The 24790-nt window shown below is 43.2% G+C and overlaps 1 protein-coding gene across 2 annotated transcripts in view; it reads left to right on the plus strand.

Annotated features, from left to right (window-relative positions):
• The window catches only part of PRKCQ (protein kinase C theta), a 133751-nt gene that overhangs the window by 72239 nt on the left and 36722 nt on the right, over positions 1 to 24790 (plus strand). For both annotated transcript variants that reach the window (XM_040343262.1, XM_040343263.1), the window contains exons 6-9: positions 17768 to 17799; positions 17883 to 17968; positions 21208 to 21337; positions 23137 to 23246. In XM_040343262.1, the coding sequence (XP_040199196.1) occupies positions 17768 to 17799; positions 17883 to 17968; positions 21208 to 21337; positions 23137 to 23246 (358 nt within the window). The remainder of the gene's footprint in view (positions 1 to 17767; positions 17800 to 17882; positions 17969 to 21207; positions 21338 to 23136; positions 23247 to 24790) is intronic.

The following is a 24790-nucleotide window of genomic DNA, read 5'->3' on the forward strand; positions in this document are numbered from 1 at the left end:
GATTTTCTTTTACCAAAAATAGGTAGAAGAATACGTATCGGCCTAAACTGAGGAAAAACATTTTTTTTATATATTTTTGGGGGGTATTTATTATAGAAAAAAATATTTTTTTTCAAAATTTCGCTCTATTTTTGTTTATAGCGCAAAAAATAAAAACCGCAGAGGTGCTCAAACACCACCAAAAGAAAGCTCTATTTGTGGGGAAAAAAGGACGCCAATTTTGTTTGGGAACCACGTCGCACGACTGCGCAATTGTCAGTTAAAGCGACGCAGTGCCGAATCGCAAAAAGGGCAAGGTCCTTAACCTGCATAATGGTCCGGGTCTTAAGTGGTTAATACAAGTACACGGTAACATAGACACATGTGAGAAATATGAAATGTTGGAGTAACATACACTTTAATTATACATTTTCCTTAGAATTTTATATGCAGAACTACATTGTGTCTATTATTGCTCAGAAGGAGATACTGCACACTTACCAAAAGTAACAATAGTGCTAAAATGCCACGGTGCTGAAAGTACCCATGTCATTCTTCAACTTGATCCCTATATTTATGCAGGGCTACTTGGACCCCATGCCCAAGCTGTATATAGAACATAAGCTTCTTACCAAGCTGAGATTAATCACCCACCTCTTGTCATTCAACTGTCAAAATGTCTACACTACCCACTGAAGCTCTGCCATTTGACACTTGAATCATACCGTAGCAACAGGGTACATAATTGTGACTTATGTGTAAGCCAAGGCTCTATGTACAGGGGCATAGGAATCAATTTTAAGATTGAAACCGGTACCAATAGGCAGCACATAATAATTGCACTGCTGTTGCCTTACTTAGGTATATGCCCTATCTTTTGCAGAACAATGATAAATGCACTTACTGTATATTTGCAGAAAAAGGTGTGCATTTATTTATTTATTTTTGCATACCAGCTTGCAAAGCAATGTACCTTTGATTAGTGTATGGTGGGTGCAATTCCAGACTTTTGTGAAATCTTCCTCCAGTTCTATGTCTGTACTGAGTTTTGGACTTAGGGCTTGTACAGACGACCAAACATGTCCGATGTAAACGGTCCGCAGACCGTTTTCATCGGACATGTCTGCTGGGAGGTTTTGGTCTGATGTGTGTACACACCATCAGACCAAATTCCCCGCGGACAGAAAACGCGGTGACGTGGCGGCGACGTGCGCGAACCAGGAAGTTCAATGCTTCCACGCATGCGTCGAATCACTTTGACGCATGCAGGGGATTTCAGTCAGATGGTTAGGTGTACTAACCATCGCACATGTCCGACGGACAGGTTTCCACTGGATAAGTTTCTTAGCATGCTAAGAAATTTTTGTCCGCTGGAAACCTGTCCGCTAGGCCGGAAAAATGTGCGCTAGGCCCTACACACGGTCGGACATGTCCGCGGAAACTGGTCAGTGGACATGTTCGGTCGTGTGTACAAGGCATTACAGTTAGAGAATTTGAGGAAATGTCAATGGACTACAAGTGTGGCGAATACTGCATTGTGTTTCATTGAGAACTACAAGTCTCTTTGTCACTGTGACAGATGGGACTGGTATAATATAGCAACAGGTAACGCCACACACTGTTTTCAACTTCAGTGTAAAGCCTCGTACAGATGAGAGGATATCTGGCGGATTTGAATCTGATGGCTGTACACACCATCAGATCGAAATCCCCGTGGAATACATCCGCGGTGACGTGGCCGCGCCGTCGCCGCGACGATGACGCGGCGACGTGCGTGACCCTGGAAGGTAAATACTTCCACGCATGCGTCGAATCATTACGACGCATGCGAGGGATGGGAGCGGACGGACTGATCCGGTGAGTCTGTACAGACGACCGGATCAGTCCGCTGGACTGGATTCCAGCGGATAGATTTCTTAGCATGCTAAGAAATTTTTATCCGCTGGGAATCCGTCGGCTGGATTTTTATCCGCCTGAAAATGTCCGCTCGGACGTACACACGACCGGATCTATCTGCTGGAACTGATCCGCGGATCAATCCCAGCGGATAGATCCGGTCGTGTGTACGGGGCCTTAGAGAAATTAAAGACAGGCACAAATCAACTCAAATCCCAGCCTATTGGCCGCTTTCCTCTGATATGTATCACCCACATTGGGCTCAAGACCAATAAAGTGAATACAGTGTGCATTGGTACCTGTATACTATATTATATCTTGGAGCAAGATGTGCTCTGTCTCTGCCACCACCTTAATGCAGCAACTGGGAGACTAAGGCCGCGTACAGGCCATCCGATGAGAACAGTCCGAAGGACCGTTGTCATCGGTTAACCGATGAAGCTGACTGATGGTCCGTCGCGCCTTCACACCATCGGTTAAAAAAACGATCGTGTCAGAACGCGGTGACGTAAAACACAACAACGTGCTGAAAGAAAAAACGAAGTTCAATGCTTCCAAGCATGCGTTGACTTGATTCTGAGCATGCGCAGGTTTTTAACCGATGCTTTTGCATACTAACGATTGGTTTTGACCTATCGGTTAGGCGTCCATCAGTTAAATTTTAAAGCAAGTTTTAAGTTTTTTGACCGAAGGATAACTGACCGATGGGGCCCACACACGATCGGTTTGGACCGATAAAAACAGTCCTTCAGTCCGTTTTCATCGGTTTTGACCGATCGTGTGTACGCGGTCTTAGACTGCAGTCTTGGGCAGGCCCCGATTTGTTACGGTAGGACTTGCAGTTCATTCATTCAGAGATATCTGAACTTTATTGGCATCCCAGTCTTAGTCCATAGGATTTAATATTGAGTTGGCCCACCCTTTGAAGCGATAACAGCTTCAACTCTTCTAGGAAGGCTGTACACAAGGTTTAGGAGTGTGTCTATGGGAATGTTTGACCATTCCTCTAGAAGCGCATTTGTGAGGTCAGGCACTGATGTTGGACGAGAAGGCCTGGCTCACAGTCTCCACTCTAATTCATCTCAAAGGTATTTTATTAGGTTGAGGTCAGAATTATGTAGTAAATAAAATAAAGATTTCAAGTGAGAGATAGGATATGGGTCATGGGGGGATGGAAATTGTAAATGTATTAATGCTATATGTAAAATTGCAGTTTGAAGACATTTTTTTTTCTACTTTTGTATGTTGGTATTTTGATAAAATAAAAATAAATAATAATAATAAAAAAAGAACTCTGTGCAGGCCAGTCACGTTCCTTCCCCCCAAACTCTTCATCCATGTCTTTTTTGACCTTGCTTTGTGCACTGGTGTGCAGTCATGTTGGCACAGGAAGGAGCCATCCCCAAACTGTTCCCACAAAGTTGGGAGCATGAAATTATCCAAAATGTCTTGGTATGTTGGCGCCTTTCTTCACTGGAAATAAGGGGCCAAGCCCAACCCCTGAAAAACAACCCTCACATCATAATCCCCCTTCCATCAAATGATTTGGACCAATGCACAAAGCTAGGTCAATAAAGACATGGATGAACGAGTTTGGGGTGAAGGAACTTGACTTGAACCCTAATGCCACATACACACGACCGTTTTTCATGACGAGAAAAATGCAATTTTTTAAATTGGTCATTAAAAACGACCGTGTGTAGGCTTCAGAGCATTTTTCTCGACGTGAAAATGGCCATTAAAAATTTAGAACATGCTCTATTTTTTCTCAACGTTTTTTACGTCATTAAAAAGTCTTTTAACGACGGGGAAAAAAAAGTACATGCTCAGAAGCAAGTTATGAGAAGGGAAATTTGCATAATCAAGCCCAAAGGGTGGCGCTATTAGAATGGAACTTTCCCTTTGTAGTGCCGTTGTACGTTTTGTACGTCACCGCGCTTTGCTCGAGCATTTTTTTTTCACGATCGTGTGTATGCAAGGCAGGTTTGATGAGAATCACGTCGAAAAAAATTTAGTTTTTTTCCATGACATTAAAAGCGGTCGTTTGTACGCGGCATAAGATTGGGATGTCAGTATGTGCGTGTAAAGGCAGGCTTCCCAATACTTTTGGTAATATAGGGCCAGATTCAAGTACAATTGCGGCGGCGCAACGTAACCCGTTTACGTTACACCGCCGCAAGTTTTCAGTGTAAGTGCCTGATCCACAAAGCACTTACCTGTAAACTTGCGGCGGTGTATCGTAAACACTTCCGGCGCAAGCCCGCCCAATTCAAATGGGCCGTGTACCATTTAAATTAGGCGCGCTCCCGTGCCGGACGTACTGCGCATGCTCAGTTTAGAAATTCCCGCCGTGCTTTGCGCGATGTGACATCATTTTTTAGAACGGCGACGTGCGTAGCGTCCATTCGTATTCCCGGACGTCTTATGCCAAAACAAAAAAAAATTGAAATTCGACCCGGGAACGACGGCCATACTTTAACATGGCTCGACTAAAGTTAAGCCATGTTAAAGCAGGTGTAACTTTGCGACGGGAAAAAATTACTAGCGACGACGTAACGAACGCGAAAACCTTCGTGGATCGGCGTAAATCCTCATTTGCATACCCGACGCTGGAATACGAAGCGAAATCCCCCCAGCGGCGGCCGAAGTATTGCATCCTAAGATCCGACAGTGTAAGTCAATTACACCTGTCGGATCTTAGGGCTATCTAGATAGGACAAGAGACAAGAGATACGACGGTGTATCAGGAGATACGCCGTCGTCGTATCTATTCTGTGAATCTGGCCCATAGTGTATATAAAAATGTTGCTCAATCCAGCTGAGAATTAATTACCAAAAGTATTACACATTTACATTTGAATGAATGAATGAATGAAAAAACTTATAAAGCACGGCGCATGCGAACTGAATCGCTTCTGGGCGCTAGTTGTTCGTGTCTCATGATATCAAAAGAGCAGAGTTTTGATCCGTCTTCTGAAAGTCAGGTGGTTTTCCTCCAACCGAACGCTGGTTGGTAAAGCGTTCCATAGTCTAGGACCCTGAAAAGCAAACCTTCTTTCTCCTTTGGACTTGTATTTGGTTTTTGGTACCCTGACCAGATTTTGGTCGGTGGATCGCAGAACGCGATTCGAATTGTGAGGTTCTATCTTGTCGCAAAGATATTGCGGAGCCTTCCCATGGATGCACTTATGTGTCAGAGTGCTTTAAATGCAATTCTGTCTTTTACTGGCAGCCAGTGAAGGGTTCTCAACGAAGGTGAGATTGATTCCCATTTTTTTTTCCCAGTCACCAGTCTGGCGGCCGTATTCTGAACGACTTGCAGACGGGAGATTTGGTACTTTGGGAGTCCGAGGTACAGGGCGTTAGCATAGTCCAGTCTGGAATTCACGATTGTTCCCACCACGACTGCTACGTCTTCTTTGGGGATAAATGGAATAAGTCTGCGTAGTAGGCGCAACAGATTGTGCGCTCTGCTGACTACTGACCCTATTTGTGCGTCCATTGTCATGAAGGTGTCGAAGATGACCCCGAGACTTTTGACTTTGGAGCTAGGGGTGATGATTTTAGCTGATCCAAAACCGAAAACACCTTGAAATTTCTCTTTTTCCAATAGTTTCAATTAGCTGTTTATAAAATTTTCCTTCATTTAGTCATTTATTTATTAGGAAAGCAATAGTGTAAAGGAATTTAAAGTGCATACAAGCTTGGCAAATGTTTGCTTAAAAGTAGTTGTAAACCCTATTACACCACTTGTACCTACAGGTTAGCCTGTGTAGTGCCTGGTTACTTTAAGTACCGGTGCTGTTTAAATTTAGAGGGAGATCAGAGTGTAGTTAAACTCTGATCCAAATTGTTATGTGCAAAACAGGGTCTCGGTCTCAGCTTGGCTGTGCTGTGGGCTCATTCTGTTGTGCTGGGGCGTCTTTCCCACCCCTGTGCAGTAGATGGCAGCAGTGGAGTCAAGGTTTGGGTGCTCTTCCCCCGCAGCCAATCAGGAGGGTTGAGCCTTGCTGTGCATGCTGGGGGAGGGTATTTATGGGGCAGACGCTATTGGTTCTGGGTTCTCCTTCGTCCAGTGTGGCACCCACCTTTAGGGTGGCCACATCACGGCGCCCCGGCGTTATGGCCTACCTGGCCGGGGTGTGCGTCCCACGCGGTGTTCCTGGTTCTGGGGCCACGATGGCCCGGAACATCTGAGCAGCGACGGGGACCCAGTGAGCGACTGGATTCCCACCTTTGAGGATCCCAAGCGGTATTGATGTTCGGTGGGGTGTCCGTCTGAGGAGCGCCATTGAGAGGCTGGTGATCCAAAAGGGCCTCGACAAACCAACGGGGATCAAGGTAGCCGGACACTGAAGGATTGATCACCTGTCAGTCGGTACCTGGGCGACAAAAAGAAGGAGATCCACTGATCCAGGCGTAATTCACCTAAGGAGGGTTGCCTCCTTAACTGCAGTCAGAGAGGGCCTGTGGCAGAGGTGTCTCCCTGAAGTTCCATTTAAGGAGGGTCTGTGGCAGAGACTTTATCCTACAAAGGTTCGAGTGATACTCCAGCTGCCAGGTCAGTGAGAGAGGCCTGTCCGGGTACGCTAAGCCCACTTAAGCAGGAGTGGCGCAGAGAAGTGTTATGTTTGGGAGCAGGACTGTTTCCCTATCACCACGCCTGAATTTGCTATTCTCCTTTCTTCCTTCAACTTTACTCTCCTCACCACAAGTTTTATTGTTTTTACCCGGCTGGGTAATAAAGAGCACAGCAAAGAGCACCTGTTGTGGACATTCCTTTAATTCTACTAAATGCACCATTCACCCCTAGGAATTCGGAAGAGCCACAAGGTAAATGTGCCACCCAAAACAACCAGCAGCTCCTTCGGGGGTAATGCTACACCTATAATAAGGCTTACCTGATGGTACTGTAACTATCTTCTAAACCTGCATGGTTTAGGAGATATTTACCATATACGATTGCGCCGACATTATCGGCGCATGCACACTGAAGAAACATCTCGATCGTGCAGTTTCTAAAGGGCCTGTGCCGTGACTGGCGGCTCCGGTGTACATGACATCACAGCGCCAGAGCCTGCAAACCCGGAAATAACTCTGGGAGACATATCGCCGGTCATCTAAGGCAAGTGTTTCATAATAAGCTAGTATGCAACGCATACTAGCTCATTATGCCTTTGTCTTGCAGGTTTTTTTTTATATGGGTTTACAACCACTTTAAGAAGCCTTCAAGTTCAGGTGAAGTTACATAGAAATGTTTTCCCTCTAAAATGCTGTCTAACCTTTAGCTTGAATAATCCCGTTCATTTCTGAGTGGTACAGAGTGACCTTTCTAAGATCATACTCAAATATCACCAGTACACAGGTCCAGCTACAGTGCTAAGCCACTTGCTCTCTACTTAACATGACCCAAGTGAACTGAAATGACCCAGGTTCTGCAGACTATTTCAAGGCCAACTCTGTCTAATAAGAATTTCTTAGTAAGAACTACCACATGCTGTCTTCATATATATTATACAGTATATCAGGTACTTTAGTGGTGACTTATCCCCTACCTAACTCTGTATTTTCAAGCAGTTTAGCTAACATAACTGAAATAGTAATCAATGTTCACAATCAATGAGAGTACAGGGTACAGGGCCCTTTAACCAAGAGCTGTTCATGTGGTAAAGACTGCGCTTTTCCGGGAATTATGGGACAGCTGTAACAGCCCTTCGTGCCCTGGATTCTGCACCTGTACTTCTGTGCCTCAAATACATTGACTTACTGTACTCAATACAGCATGTTCACATTTTCTCTTTCTGATGGTAATATAAAAATGACCAGTTGCTTGAAAAAAATCATTCACCCAGAAATACATACATTCTATTAGAAAATATTGTATGTGTGTTAACAACTGCAGTTTAAAACTGGCCCATTGTTTAAAAATCAATACGTAGTATCTCTGTATATAATAAATGATATCTAAAGCCAACTTTTTTTTAATTTGGGATAAACTAGGGCAGGGGTAGGCTATCTTTGAGAGATGGAGATCTACCTGCACAACATGGGAGAGATCAAAGATCACTGGGGTGCAGCACCCTTTTTAAAATAAAAATAACTAACAAACATCCAATAAAAAGTAAAGAGGGCGTAAAAATATAAACTTAGCCTACCTTAAAATTTAGCTTCATTAACCAGTTAACCACCAGATCACGGTAACTGACCGACAACAGCGGTCTTTTACCATGTGATCGCGCCGTCCAATGACGGCGCGATCACAGGTAAACAAACCGGCGTCATTTGATGACGCCGGTTCCTCCCTCCTCTCGCTGTACCGATCGGTACAGTGTGAGAGGAGAGCGCGGATGGCAGCAGCAGTGTGGGATGGATCTGTGACTATTGCAGTCACAGATCCATCCATCCCTGCTCAGCCATCCCTGCATTAACCCCTGCAATACTCTGCCTTCCCTGCGCAATACTCTGCAATGCTCTGCCTTCCCTGCGCAATTACTCTGCAATACCCCCTGCGCAATACTCTGCAATACCTCCGCGCAATACTCTGCAAAACCCCCGCGCAATACTCTGCAAAACCCCCGCGCAATACTCTGCAAACCCCCCGCGCAATACTCTGCAAAACCCCCGCGCAATACTCTGCAATACCCCCGCGCAATACTCTGCAATACCCCCGCGCAATACTCTGCAAAACCCCCGCACAATACTCTGCAATACCCCCGCACAATACTCTGCAATACCCCCGCACAATACTCTGCAATACCCCCCACACAATACACTGCAATACCCCCGCGCAATACTCTGCAATACCCCCGTGCAATACTCTGCAATACCCCCGCGCAATACTCTGCAATACCCCCGCTCAATACTCTGCAATACCCCCGCTCAATACTCTGCAATACCCCCGCACAATACTCTGCAATACCCCCCACACAATACACTGCAATACCCCCGCACCAATACTCTGCAATACCCCCGCGCAATACTCTATACTCTGCCATGCCCCCGCGCAATACTCTGCAATACCCCCGCGCAATACTCTGCAATACCCCCGCGCAATACCCCCGCGCAATACTCTGCAATACCCCCGCGCAATACTCTGCAGTACCCCCTGCCAGTACTCTGCAGTACCCCTTGCGCAATACTCTGCAGTACCCCCGCACAATACTCTGCAATACCCCCCGCGCAATACTCTGCAGTACCCCTGCACAATACTCTGCAATACCCCCCGCACAATACTCTGCAATACCCCCCGCACAATACTCTGCAATACCCCCCACACAATACTCTGCAATACCCCCGCACCATACTCTGCAATACCCCCCACACAATACTCTGCAATACCCCCCACACAATACTCTGCAATACCCCCCACACAATACTCTGCAATACCCCCCACACAATACTCTGCAATACCCCCCACACAATACTCTGCAATACCCCTGCACCAATACTCTGCAATACCCCCGCACCAATACTCTGCAATACCCCCGCACCATACTCTGCAATACCCCCACACCAATACTCTGCAATACCCCCGCACCAATACTTTGCAATACCCCGGCCAATACTTTGCAATACCCCGGCCAATACTCTGCAATACCCAGAAAATACTCTGGGGAAAAAAATGTGTTTTAACCACTTCCCGCCCACGTCATATGAGGTCCTTGACTTTGTGCAGGGATATCTAAATGATGCCTGCAGCTACAGGCATCATTCAGATATCATTTTTTTCAGCCGGCGATTCTCTACACCATAAGAACGATCATGGCGGCTGTTCCGCCTCTTGATCGTTCTTACGGGAGGCAAAAAGGGACATCCCCACTCCCTTCGCCCTCCGGTGCTTCTTCTGACTCACCGCTGCGATCGAAGCCAGGATCGTTTTTTTTCTTGTTTTTTTTCAGGCTTCCCAGCCTAGAGGTGAGATGTGGGGTCTTATTGACCCCATATCTCACTGTAAAGAGGACCTGTCATGCTATATTCCTATTACAAGGGATGTTTCCATTCCTTGTAATTGGAATAAAAGTGATCAAAACATTTATTTTTGGGGAAAAACGTGTCAAACTAAAATAAATAAAGTAAAATGAACAATAAAAATAAAAAATAAATATTTAAAGCGCCCCTGTTCCCGCGTGCTCGTATACAGAAGCGAATGTGTACGTAAGTCCCGCCCACATATGAAAACGGTGTTCAAACCACACATGTGGGGTATCGCTGCGAACGTTAGAGCGAGAGCAATCATTTTGGCCCCAGACCTCCTCTGTAACTAAAAACATGTAACCAGTAAAAACATTTAAAACGTCACCTATGGGGATTTTTAAGTAGCGAAGTTTGGCGCCATTCCACAAGCGTGTGCAATATTGAAGGGTGACATGTTGGGTATCTATTTACTCGGCGTAACTTCATCTTTCATATTATGCAAAAACATTGGGCTAACTTTAATGTTTTTTTTTTTAAAAAGCACAAAACTGTTTTATTTCCCAAAAAAATGCGTTCGAAAAATTGCTGTGCAAATACCATGCGCGATAAAAAGTTGCAACGACCGCCATTGTATTCTCTAGGGTCTTTGCTAAAAAAGCATATATAATGTTTTGGGGTTCTATGTAATTTTCTAGCAAATAAATTATGATTTTTACATGTAGGAGAGAAATGTCAGAACTGGTCTGGGTGCTCCAGAACGCCTGATGGTGCTCCCTGCATGTCGGGCCTCTGTATGTGGCCACGCTGTGTAAAAGTCTCACACATGTGGTATCGCCATACTCGGGAGGAATAGCAGAATGTGTTTTGGGGTGTAATTTGTGGTATGCATATGCTGTGTGTGAGAAATAACCTGCTAATATGAAACTTTTGTGGGAAAAAAATAAAAATAAAAAAAACCTTGATTTTGCAAAGAATTGTGGGAAAAAATGACAACTTCAAAAAACTCACCATGCCTCTTTCTAAATACCTTGGAATGTCTTCTTTCCAAAAAGGGGTCATTTAGGGGGTATTTGTACTTTTCTGGCATGTTAGGGTCTCAAGAAATGAGAGAGGCTGTCAGTACATCAGATGTGATCAAATTGATAAATTTTCAGTAATTGGTACCATAGCTTGTAGACCTTATAACTTTCACCCAGACTAAATAATATCCAAATTTTTTTTAACCAAAGATATGTAGCAGTATACATTTTAGGCCAAATTTATGAAGAAAAATTCATTTTTTGCAAAATGTTATAATAGAAATGAAGAAAAATTCATTTTTTTACAAAATTTTCATTCTTTTTTCATTTATAGCGAAAAAAATAAAAACCGCAGAGGTGATCAAATACCACCAAAAGAAAGCTCTATTTGTGGGAAAAAAAGGACAAAAATTTCATTTGGTTACAGTGTTGTATGACTGAGTTATTGTCATTCAAAATGTGAGAGCACCGAAAGCTGAAAATTGGTCTGGTTATTAAGTGGGTTTAAGTGCCCAGTGGTCAAGTGGTTAAGAAACTCAGCATTCACGTTTATCCACAATTTTTTTTCATGTCTGGTGAGCAATTGGTTGCTCCCACAAGGCTGATGCCGGAGTCCATCTTGAAAGCAGAACATCTGGTACTTAAGCCTGATTTGCTTGACTAGTTTCAGACCTAGATATCTGCTCTGAGTTCTGACCAGTGTAAGTAGTATGTAGGGCAGTGTCCAGGGATTAGTATTAGGTAGGGCAGTGTCCAGGGGTCAGTAGTATGTAGAGCAGTGTACAAAGGTAAATAGGATGTAGTATAATGTACAGAGGTCAGTAGTATGTAGAGCATTGTACAGAGGTCAGTAGTATGAAGAGCAGTGTACAGAGGTCAGTAGTATGTAGAGCAGTGTACAGAGGTCAGTAGTATGTAGAGCAGTGTACAGAGGTCAGTAGGTATGTAGGGCAGTGTACAGAGGTTAGTAGTAAGTAGGGCATTGTACAGAGGTCAGTAGTATGTAGAGCAGTGTACAGAGGTCAGTAGTATGTAGAGCAGTGTACAGGTATTACTAGTAAGTAGGGCAGTGGGGTTGGTTTGGCAAGGCAGGGATGTGTACATGCAATTGAAGGGTAGATCATGATTGACCGGTTAATCTGGTAAAACTACCGTTCGTAGTGGAGTAAGCACATTCATCACGCTGTAACAGACAGAAAAGCGCGAATCGTCTTTACTAACACGAAATCAGCTAAAGCAGCCCCAAGGGTGGCGTCATCCGAATGGAACTTCCCCTTTATAGTGCCGTCGTACGTGTTGTATGTCACCGCGCTTTGCTAGAGCATTTTTTTTTCATGATCGTGTGTAGGCAAGGCCGTTTTAATGATCAGGTTGAAAAAAAAGTTGTTTTTTCTAGAGCCTGAAAAAACGTAGTTTTTTACAACCCGAAAAATTATCGTGTGTATGCAGCATAAGTCTTGAATATTTGGAACAAAACGCCTGGGAAGAAGACACTATTGACATAACACATGACACATTGTCAAATGCCTCCTTCTACATTTTACAGGCCTTAAGTAGCAGAGGGGGTTGTTAATCAGTTTGAGCTGCTTTGGTGTTAATGAAATTAACAGGTGCACTAGATGGGAAACAATGAAACAACCTCCAAAACAGGAATGGCTTTACAGGTTATCGGCCAGTGCTATTTGACAAGGGTCAGTGTCACTACTGGTAGCATGAAGTGATACCTGGACCCTATAAAGGTTGCACAGGAAGTCCAACTCCTCCAGGATAGCACATCAATATGTGCCATTGCCAGAAGGTGTCTCCCAGCACAGTCTCAAAAGCATGGAGGAGAATCCAGGAGACAGGGCCTTAGAAGGTCCTAGGACAGCTCGACAGGGCTTGAAAAGGTCCTTAACTCATCAGCAGGACCGGAATCTGTTCCTTTGTGCAGGATGAGCACTGCCAGAGCTCTACAAAATGACCTCCAGCAGGCCACTAGTGTGAATTTCTCTGACCAAACATTTAGAAACAGACTTTAGGATGGCCTGAGGGCCTAATGTCCTCTAGTTTGACCTGTGCTCACTGCCCGGCACTGTGGAGCTTGATTGACATTTTCCATTGAACACTCTGAGGACATGTGACAGACGTGAAAGGGTCTAGAGAAGCCATGAAGAACATTATGCTGATCGTTCATCGTTCATCGTTCAGCATGACCGGTTTGGTGGTGGGTCAGTGATGGTCTGGGGAGGCTTATCCATGGAGGGACGCACAGACCTCTACAGGCTAAACAATGGCACCCTGACTGCTATTGGGTATCGGGAAGAAATCCTTGGACCCATTGTCAGACCCTACGCTGGTGCAGTTGGTCCTAGGTACCTCCTGGTGCACGACAATGCCCGGCCTCATGTGGCAAGAGTATGCATCCAGTTCCTGGAGAATGAAGGAATTGATAACATTGAATGGCCCTCACACTTGCCTGACCTAAATCCAATAGAACATTATGTTTTGGTCCATCCGACACCACCGGGTTGCACCTCAGTCTGTTCAGGAGCTCAGTTATGACCTTGTCCAGATCTGGGAGGAAATACCCCAGGACACCACCCGCCATCTCATTAGGAGCATGCCCAAAGTTTTCAGGCATGCATACAAGGATGTGGGGGCCATACAAATGGCTGAGTTTCATTTTGAGTTGCTGAAATGAATTTTCAGCAAAATGGACTAGCCTGCTGCATCATTTTTTTTTTACGTTGATTTTTGGGGCCTTTGAATTCAACCCTCTGTCGGTTGATAATTTTTATTTTCCATCAAATGGTGTAGCATCCTTTCATTCCTTATACATTACCCAGTCCATATCAGCATAGATATCCAGCATGATAGGATATTTTTTCCTATTGAGATCTGATGTGTTTTCAAAGCGTTCCTTTAATTTTTTTGAGCAGTGTACAATATATACAGTGTGTGTGTGTGTGTGTGTATATATGTGTGTGTGTATATATATATATATATATATATATATATATATACACACACATAATAAATATATATACTGTATATATATATATATATATATATATATATATATATATATATATACACACACACATACATTAAGGGCCAGATTCTGGTAGAATCTGCGGCGGCGTAGCGTAAGCCATTTACACTACGCCTCTGTAAATTACTGGAGCAAGTGCCGTATTCTCCAAGCACTTGCTCCGTAATTTGCGGTGGCGTAGTGTAAATGGCCCGGCGTAAGGCCACGTAATTCAAAGGGGCGGCTTGTATTTAAATTAAGCGCGCCCCCGCGACGATCGAAGTGCGCATGCGCCTGGCGTAAAAATAGCCCAGTGCACATGCTCCAGCTCACGACGGAAAACGTCAATGACGCCGACGTGAGCGTCATTGACGTAAAGTCGTATTCGCGAACGACTTACGAAAACGACGTAAACGACGGAAAAAGACGACGCTGACCCGACGCCATACTTAACATGGCTTACGACGGACCTTCGTAAACTTGCCCCTCATATAGCAGGGGCAAGTTTACGCTTACGGAAACGTCGTAAATTCATTGCGTCGTCCGCGCGTACGTTCGGGAATCGCCGTAAATAGATAATTAGCATAGACGACGGGGAAAACGACGAGGCGACACCTAGCGGTGGGAAAAAAACATGCATTTAAGATCTGACAGCGTAAGAGCCTTACGCCTGTCAGATCTAAGGGATATCTATGCGTAACTGATTCTAAGAATCAGTCGCATAGATACGCCGGGCCAGATTAGGACTTACAACGGCGCAAATGGCGTTGCGCCGTCGTAAGCCTTTTAAGAATCTGGCCCATACTGTATATGTTTACAAACTTGCAAACTTGTACTTTTTCTAATACCGAACATGCAGCCCAAGATGGCTATGAATGTGGCCCAACACAAAATCATAAACTTACTTAAAAATTTTAAAAATCAGTTTACACTTAGCGAACACATGTGGCTAAAGAAAAATTTGACAGGGTTTCTTTACTGTACTTTTATGTTTTATCTTCCCAAAGAAAAATATCCTACTCTTCACAATCATGCCTTATTCATGTATTCAGTTTTCATCAGCACCTATATTTGTGAGCAACTATTTTCAAGGATGAAACACACAAAAGCCAAAATTAGAACCAAAATATCTGATGAGAACCTTGAGAATTCATTGAGAATTGTTACTACATCCATCGAACCAGATATTGTTGCGTTAGTTTAGTAAAAACAGTGTCAAATGTTGCACTATTTTTATGTTGCTCTCTTACTTTTATAATTAAAAATATTACAAATTTGAAGTTTTATTATATAGGTACATTTTCTCTATCAGTGATCGTTAACTTGTAATCTGTCAGGCTTTTTCTGCTCATCAGCTCATCAGCTACAATAAGGAATATTAGTGTATTTTATGTTTGGGCCAAGGAAATTCCTCTTCTTCCAATGTGGTCCGGGAAGATCAAAACGATGGACACCTCTGCATTAGAGTTTCCTTATAAGAGCTTGTCATTGCTGCATACAGTATTACATACATAACTGCATCAAAAATTGTGCAGCCAGAATATGATTATAAAAGGTTAATGCACTGTAAATATATGCTGTTATATACATATAGGGGCAGATCCACAAAGGTATTATGCCGGCGTATCTCTTGATACGCCGCGTAATTTCAAATTTTGCGCGTCGTATCTTTGTTTTGTATCTTCAAAACAAGATACGACAGCATCTCGGCTAGATCCGACAGGCGTACGTCTTAGTACGCCGTCGGATCTAAGCTGCAATTTTTCGGCGGCCACTAGGTGGTGTTTCCGTTGAATTCCGCGTCGAGTATGCAAATTAGCTAGTTACGGCGATCCACGAACGTACGTCCGGCGGGCGCATTGTTTTTACTTAGTTAAAGCTGCTATTCTAAAGGCGTACTCAATGTTAAGTATGGCCGTCGTTCCCGTGTCCAATTTAAAAAAAAAATTACGTTGTTTGCGTAAGTCGTTCGCGAATAGAAATTTGCGTAGAATGACGTCACCGTCGTAAGCATTGGCTGGTTCCGGTTTAATTTCGAGCATGCGCACTGGGATACCCCCACGGACAGCGCATGCGCCGTTAAAAAAAACATTGTTTACGTCGGGTCACAACGTATTTACATAAAACACGCCCCCATTACATCCATTTGAATTCCGCGCCCTTACGCCGCAAGAGATACACTACGCCGCCGTAACTTATGGCGCAAATTCTTTGAGGATTCTAAATAAAATAAATAGGATACAGCGGCGTAGTGTATCTTAGATATGCTGCGCCCGGTGCAGAGGTACGTGGATCTGGCCCCTACTGTACATTTTCTGACTTACCTATCAAAAGCTTTCTAATTCTGTGCAGCCAATCTTATGACACACTGTCAGGTTTGCAGTGATTGTAAATAATAAAGTAAAAATAATGGAATCCAGCCTGGGGTATTATTTATATTCCAAACCTCTGATACGTCTGTATAAGACGGGATCCCTCCCAATAGACACTGTGTAACAGGTAAAGAGAAGGAGAGGTGGATGAGACAGAAGTCTCAAATAATGTCTTTGAGGGAGAATCAGCAACAGGGTCAAATGGAATAATGACAGAAACTTTATTGATGAATACATACACAGTTCAATATATAAAGGTCCAACTGGGGTGGAACAAAGGCCTCCCGAGTGGGACCCGTTCCTCCAATGTAGAAATATCTATAAAAACTACATACAAAATGACAACGTTGTATAGTTAAAAGTTTGCTATGAGACAGACCAACCGCTACTGACTGAGAATGAACACCTCTCAATCTGTGTGATCAGATGTCCAGTATGTGGAGATAAACGTAAACCTACCTGATATGGAAACTGATCACTGGCAAAAAACATAAATAAATATATGTATGTCTGATCCCACTAATATGGATAAAAGAAAAGGGGGAAGCAAAAGCAAATTCCAACACACATATTGAATGTGTACAGCCGATCAGTTTAAGGAAAGTGTCCAGGAAGTGCTCAATAGATTGCTGGATGTCTCCAAATGCTCTGGAACAAATTGCATGATCTCAGATTGATAAAAATCTAACAAAAATAGTCCTTAGGCGCATCCTATGCAAAATACGCTCAAACAGGTCCATTCATAAAGGCATGTGGCTGCCATGAATATACAGGGAATAGATATCACCGTCACTGCCAAACTTGAAGCAATTATCAAACCTCAATATGAAGTGATATGAAGTGATTTTGCTGCTTGGAACACACGATAGGTTAAACAGAGGACAACGGTCTGACGGTCAAAACCGATCGTGTGTGGGCCCCATAGGTTATTTAACCATCGGTTAAAAAAAAGCCAGCTTTAAATTTAACCGATGGATTCCTAACTGAGGGGAAAAAAACGATCGTTAGTAGGCACAACCATCGGTTAAAAATCCATGCATGCTCAGAATCAAGTCGACGCATGCTTGGAAGCATTGAACGTCGTTTTTTTCAGCACGTCGTTGTGTTTTACGTCACCGCGTTCTGACACGATCGATGGTGTGTAGGCGCGACGGACCAAAACGCTCCATCGGTCTGTTCTCATCGGATGGACTGATTGCGTGTATGCGGCATAAGACTCGTTAAACTGCAGGTTCAGCTTGAAACAGCATAGACACAGTAAAAGGTTTGCAGTGGCTACCTGAGAATGATTGGTCCTGGTTGTAGGCTATCTGCGTCCAGGGCCAATCATTTGCAGGTAGTCGCTCCATGAGCGAGAACATGCAAGCTGCTGCGATAAGCTGTGGGGGATGTAGGCCTCCCATGGCTTTCAATGGGGCTTCCGCTGGGAACAACTCAACTCTACATTACATCAAATATGTGGTGTTTTATATGTTGTATCTTGACTGATGTTGTTATTCAGAGAACTTCCTATGAATAATACTGTATAGAAACATTTTCAACTAACGATACATTATGTTATATATCTTTTTCAGGGGGCTTAACAAGCAAGGTTATCAATGTCGACGTAAGAATTTTTCAAATACAATTTTTTTTACTTTTGACAATAATGAATACATGTATAATTCTTATTTATTTTTTAAATTCTAGAGTGCAATGCTGCCATTCACAAGAAATGCATTGATAAGGTTATCGCTAAGTGCACTGGATCTGCAGTCAACAGCAAAGAGACAGTAGTAAGTGTTTTCCATATGTAAAAAAGTTTATGAATAGGCCTCTGCATTATCTCTGCTCCTTCAGTTGCAATAATACTGCAAGATAATTGTAAATCACATTTTGCTTGTGACCTCTCTCCATGTAATAACACAGAGCAGTCCCCATTTTACTACACAGCTCTTATATTTTACCTACATTACCTTCAGATGGTGAAACCTAATATTGTGACCACAGAATCCAATTATTCACTCTAGGTTATTATACACAGTTTATATAATAATATATTTTTACAAAATAAATAGAAACGGGGTGGTTACATCATAATGTAATACAAGAGGGTTCAGAGGGCCTTGCTTGTGAGAGCTTACAATCTAAAGGAGAGGGTCAAGTCACACAAAAATTAATAACTGCAAAAGATGATGGAAAAAATAAGGTTACAGTTTGGGCTTGTTCACACATGTGACAGCCCTTGCCACCCGTTTGAAAAGAGATCCGCAGTTGATTGGTTAACAGGTGATATGTCACCTCCTCGCCATCTGGCTGATCCCTGAAAGGCCTGCACAGCCGCACCTCACGTGCACGCATTACACACAATTGCAGGGCGGTTGAAGCATGGCCCCATCAACCTAAATGGGTTGTTTGGTCACAGTACTGCCCATCAAACGCAACATGGAGTATAATTTTTACAGGTGTACAACTCTAATCCAGCTTAAGAAGGACAGTCTAGTTTTAACCAACTATTTTTACCACACTCTGTCTGCCCATGTGAATGAACCATTTTTTTTGTGGAGGTGGGATAGGCCTCCCACCTCCTCAAAGATGGGGAGGATTGTACGCATTTGAGGGTGATTAATTTACGAGCTAAAAATAAAAATTCTTGTAAGAAAATTCTAGTGTCTCTGGGCCAAAGTTCTTTGTTTAATAAACCCAGAAGGTAACCTTAAGGCCCCGTACACACGACCGAACATGTCTGCTGAAACTGGTCCGCGGACCAGTTTCAGCAGACATGTTCGGTCGTGTGTACGGCCGACCGGACAGGTTTCCAGCGGACATTTGTCCAGCCGACCGTTTTCCAGCGGACAAATGTTTCTTAGCATGCTAAGAAACATGTCCGCTGGAAGCCTGTGCATCGGACATGTTCGGTCGTCTGTACAGACTCACCGTACATGTCCGCTCGGCCGCCATCCCTCGCATGCGTCGAAGTGATTTGACGCATGCATGGAAGCATTGACCTTCCAGGGCCGCGCACGTCGCCGCGTAATTGTCGCAGCGACGGCGCGGTCTCGTCACCGCGTATCGTGTACACGTGGATTTCTGTCTGATGGTGTGTACAACCATCAGACAGAAATCTCTGGGCGGACCGATTTCAACGGACAGTCCGTCCCTGTGTACGAGGCCTGAGGGGGTCAGGGGAAGCTGTCTGCCCATGTGAATGAGCCATTTATTTTGTGGAGGTGGGATAGGTCTCCCTGGGAGATGAGTTTTCAGGGATCTATTAACCACTAGCCGACCGCGCACCGTCATTATACGGCGGCAGGTCGGCTCTCCTGGGCGAGAGCCCGTAGCTATACGGCGGCTCTTTGAGCCGCCACTAGGGGGCGCGTGCGCGCCGCCGGAGGCGCGCGCCCCCGCTCGCCCCCGACTCCCGTGCGTGTGCCCGGCGGGCGCGATCGCAGCCGGGCACACGCGATCGCTCGTTACAGAGCGGGGACCGGGAGCTGTGTGTGTAAACACACAGCTCTCGTTCCTGTCAGCAGGGGAAATGCTGATTTTCTGTTCATACAATGTATGAACAGATGATCAGTGTTTCCCCTAGTGAGGCCACCCCCCCCCCCCACAGTAAGAACACACAGGGACATACTTAACCCCTTCCCCGCCCCCTAGTGTTAACCCCTTCACTGCCAGTGGCATTTTTATAGTAATCCAATGCATTTTTATAGCACGGATCGCTATAAAAATGCCAATGGTCCCAAAAATGTGTCAAAAGTGTCCGAAGTGTCCGCCATAATGTCGCAATACCGAAAAAAAAATCGCTGATCGCCGCCATTACTATTAAAAAAATATATTAATAAAAATGCCATAAAAATACCCCCTATTTTGTAAACGCTATAACTTTTGCGCAAACCAATCAATAAACGCTTATTGCGATTTTTTTTTACGAAAAATATGTAGACGAATACGTATCGGCCTAAACTGAGGAAAAAAAACTTTTTTTATATATTTTTGGGGGATATTTATTATAGCAAAAAGTAAAAAATATTAATTTTTCTCAAAATTGTCGCTCTATTTTTGCTTATAGCGCAAAAAATAAAAACCGCAGAGGTGATCAAATACCACCAAAAGAAAGCTCTATTTGTGGGAAAAAAAGGACGCCAATTTTGTTTGGGAGCCACGTCGCACGACCGCGCAATTGTCAGTTAAAGCGGCGCAGTCCCGAATCGCAAAAAGTCTTCTGGTCTTTGGGCAGCAATATGGTCCGGGGGTTAAGTGGTTAAAGGCGGACAGGGCAGATTATAGCTGGAGAGAGTAGGGCGTTCTAGTGGATGGGAGAGGCTCTGGACAAGTCCTAAAGGTGAGCATGGAAGGAGTTGACAAGTGAGCTAGACACCAGGAGGTCTTGAAAGATGCAAATATGATGGCTTGGGTTATATTTTGAGATGAGGTTGGTGATGTAGCTTGTGACAGAGTTGGCGATGGTTTTGTATGTTGTTAGTATTTAGAATTTTAATCCTTGACAAATCCAGTGGAGGGATTGACAGAGAGGGGTGGCAGACACTAAAAGGTTGCTAAGGTGGATGAGCTTGGCAGTAGCATTTATGATAGGCTGAAGGAGGGATAGCCTATGTGAAGATCAGCCAACGAGGAGGGAGTTGTAGATGAATACTGTTGTATATTTTGTTTATAATGCTCTGTTTAATCACTGTTGCGTGGGCCTTCCTTAGTAAATACAGAGATGTTTCTCTAGTGACTGTGGCATTTCAATTTCTCTTGAGATCTTGCTTGGCCTACTCTACCCAGAACAGAAAGATCTGATTGGGAGAGTTCCCCTTTAAACCAACTTGGTAACATTCTATACATTTTCTGAATGGTCTTCAATATATAGCACTATGCTAAGCCTATAGTTAGCTCTTAGAAATACATTTTGGTAAATCATGGCCTTTGTATGAGGTCTTGAATTTATAGCATTGTGTTTTTTGAAGATTTAAGAAGTATGCAGATGAATAAATGTTCAGTTTTGTTCAATGTTCCATTTTTACAGCTCCATAAAGAAAGATTTAAAATAGACATGCCTCACAGATTTAAAGTGTACAATTATAAGAGTCCAACATTCTGTGAACATTGTGGGACACTTCTCTGGGGACTGGCAAAGCAAGGACTAAAGTGTGTGGGTAAGTACTAGAGTCCTGTTGATAGCAGATGGGTGTTGTAATTTTAGCTCTGAGTGTGAAACAACCCCTGCTGTCTCTTCTAAAAGTTCTACTGACAGCTAGAAAATAAAATTTTATTTTTTGTTTTGTTTTTTCAACTTTGTTTATTGCAAGTTTGTCCGTTTGCAGACCGAACTTTTTGTCCGATGAAACCCGAAAAAGTTGGTCCGATGGAGCGTACACACGATTGGACAAATTTGAAATTGAGTTGATTTTGAAGTTTGTTGGCCGAAAGTCCGACCGTGTGTATGGGACTTTATGTTGCGTACACACGATCAGACATTCCGACAACAAAACCGTGGATTTTTTTCCGATGGATGTTGGCTCAAACTTGTCTTTTATATACACACGGTTGCACAAATGTTGTCAATAGCAATAGCACTATAAAAGGGAAGTTCAATACCAAGTGCGCCACCATTGGGGCTCCTTCTGCTAACCATGTGTTAGTAGAAGTTTGGTGAGAGACGATTTGCACTTTTTAGTCCGTTACAGCGTGACAAATGTGCTTTTTCTATTAAAAACGCTAGTTTTACCAGACCGAGCGCTTCCGTCTCGTACTTGATTCAGAGCATGCGTGGAATTATGTGCATCGGAATTGTCTACACACGATCGGAATTTACGAGAATGGATTTTGTTGTCCGAAAATATGAGAACCAGCTCTCAAATTTTTGTTGTCGGAAAATCCGATAGCAAATGTCAGATGGAGCCTACGCATGGTCGGAATTTCCGACAACAACCTCCCATCGAACATTTGTTGTTGGAAATTCCGAGCGTGTGTAGGCGGCATAAGAGTTTATGCATACAAAACATTATGATCTAAGATCTTATGATTATAAGGGCATCCTCTGAGGCCTCGTACACACGACCGAGTTTCTCTGCAAAAACCAGCAAGAAACTTGATGGGAGATATTTTTTTGCAGAGGAAACCGGTCGTGTGTACATTTTCATTGAGGAAACTGTCGAGAAACTTGACGAGCCAAAAAGAGAGCAAGTTCTCTATTTCCTCGACGGGAATGGAGAAACTTGTCTTGTCGAGTTCCTCGACAGCCTGACAAGGAACTCGATGAGGAAAACGATGTGTTTCGCCCGTCGAGTTCCTCGGTCGTGTGTACGAGGCTTAATGCAGGGATTTTTTTTTCTGAGAAAAGGTGCAGGCACTTACCCTCCTCCCTTAGGTCATGCCTGTCTCGGCACCTACCCACCCCTAGATCTGCCCCATAGGACCTTTTCTCTATCCCCTTAAACACCTCTTGACACCGCTCCCTTCGAGAACAGGGAACTAAGTATAATTTGGGGGGATGGGGACTGCTGTACAAGATTTTAGCAGAGGGGAGGTTATTTACCATGTGTGCCTACAGGCTCCAGAAATGAAAAATCCAGCACGCATTTGCAGCCTTTCTTGACCACAGGTCATTGAAGTCTAGAGGCCCAGGGTTAGATTTAGCAGTATGAGTCAGTTAACTATGATGTATGTGTCTACTTAAATTACTTTTACATCTCTAAAAGGCAAGACTTTTGTTCGGTATGCTGTTTTAATAAAAGCCCTTCTCTCACTTTTCCTGATACATGTGATAGTTTTGCTTGACACACAAAATCGTTTTGATTTTTCACTCTTCTCCATAGAAGGTTAATGAGAGAAAGAAGAATATTTTTCATATTGTTTTGACAGTTAAGATTATTAAACTTGTTTACCTACTTAACTATTACTATTTAGGTTTCTTAATGCATTTTATGTTGTTTATCATATATGTTTCATGCAGAATGTGGTATGAACGTCCATCATAAGTGTGAAAATAAAGTAGGGAACCTATGTGGGGTTAATCAGAAGTTAATGGCAGAAGCGTTGGCCATGATAGAGAGTACTCAACAGGTACATTTGTGTTGTCTACTTGATGTTCTATTACTGACTTATGTACAGCATTTGTACTTTCCAAAGCTGAGAACAATTTACAACAGGTCTATAATAAGTGACAGCATGTTCACTTTGGTGCTAAGAAATTAGCACAGGTAGTTCTCAATGTGAAGTTCCTGGTGATCACAACTAGTAAAAATGTGTTCTGCAACATTCCTTAAAATCAAACCTTATCCCATAAGGTTGCTATGCATGGCACATTCAGCCTGGAATTTGAGTCATGAGTGCCCCAGCACTTGGCTCGAAAAAAGAAGAATAAGCAATAAACCTTTGTCAGTGGAGCCTGGTAAAAACTGTTCCAATCAGATGCAAGCACTGTGTGAACATTCTGATGGCCACTTAGCCAGCAGGGAATATTTGTCCATCCATGTTATCCAGGTATAATGTGGATGAAGGAATCTGTTAAAAAAAAAAAATCTATAAATACATAAGGCCAGTTTTAGGGAAATCCTAATATTTAACCCTGCTCTCACCTGCACCATAAAACTTAACCTAACCTCTAAAATTATTATTTTCGTATAACCCCCAATGCTTAGCCTTAACTTAGAATCTTAAAACAGAGTTCCACCCATAAAATCAACTTTACATTATTGTGCAGCAATTAACAAAAACAACGACATTTGGTTTCCTGCACCGCTACGTGCTTTTACTGCGCAGGCGTGAGAACGGGCGGTGCAGCACCGCATCCTAGAAGATTATGCTTGTGGGCTTCGCCTGCCTACATGTAAGATGGGAATGCCCGAGAAGGCTGAATTAAAGGTACGTTTTTAAATAAAATAATAATAAATGCAGCGCTAATGACAAGAGTAACCAATGTTTAATATACATTCTGCAATAGTAAGAGAGTTAAAAAAAATAAAAAAACATACGTGGATGGAACAAGACTTTAACACATAGCTACACCTTAACCTTAACTCTTAAGTTGACACTAAATTCAAAAAAAATTAACCTCAACCCTGAAACACTTGACTTTATAAAACCAAAGTATTATTTTAACCCTTGTCCCTAACCTAACCCCTAAATTAACCACTTGAAGACCAAAGTTACCATGCGGAACCCAAAAAATCAGCTAGGCTCCATTTACCTAATATCTACACTAAAAGTTGGAGCAACTGATTAATATCAAGGCTCATATATAAAACCCAAGGAAAGAAAATTTGAAGCTGTTAAGCAAAGCCACCAATCAATGCTCCTATGACTAGTTTGGTATGGGCAGCAAATTTCCTTCAATCTTGAAAATCCTCGAAATTAGTAAACTCTTCAACTCAGGTTCACCTATTTGTAGCTCATTAGTTTTTGTGATATTTACATTACTATATAATATTTAGATTAATACTATATACCAGGGGTCTCCAAACTTTTTAAACAAAGGGCTGGTTTATTGTCCTTCAGACTTAATGGGTCACTAAAGGAATTTTTTTTCGCTAAATAGCTTCCTTTACCTTACTGCAGTCCTGGTTTCATGTCCTCATTGTTCGTTTTCGCTTTGATGTTGCTGTAAT

The sequence above is a fragment of the Rana temporaria genome, chromosome 3, assembly GCF_905171775.1.
Source record: "Rana temporaria chromosome 3, aRanTem1.1, whole genome shotgun sequence".
Lineage (NCBI taxonomy): Eukaryota > Metazoa > Chordata > Amphibia > Anura > Ranidae > Rana > Rana temporaria.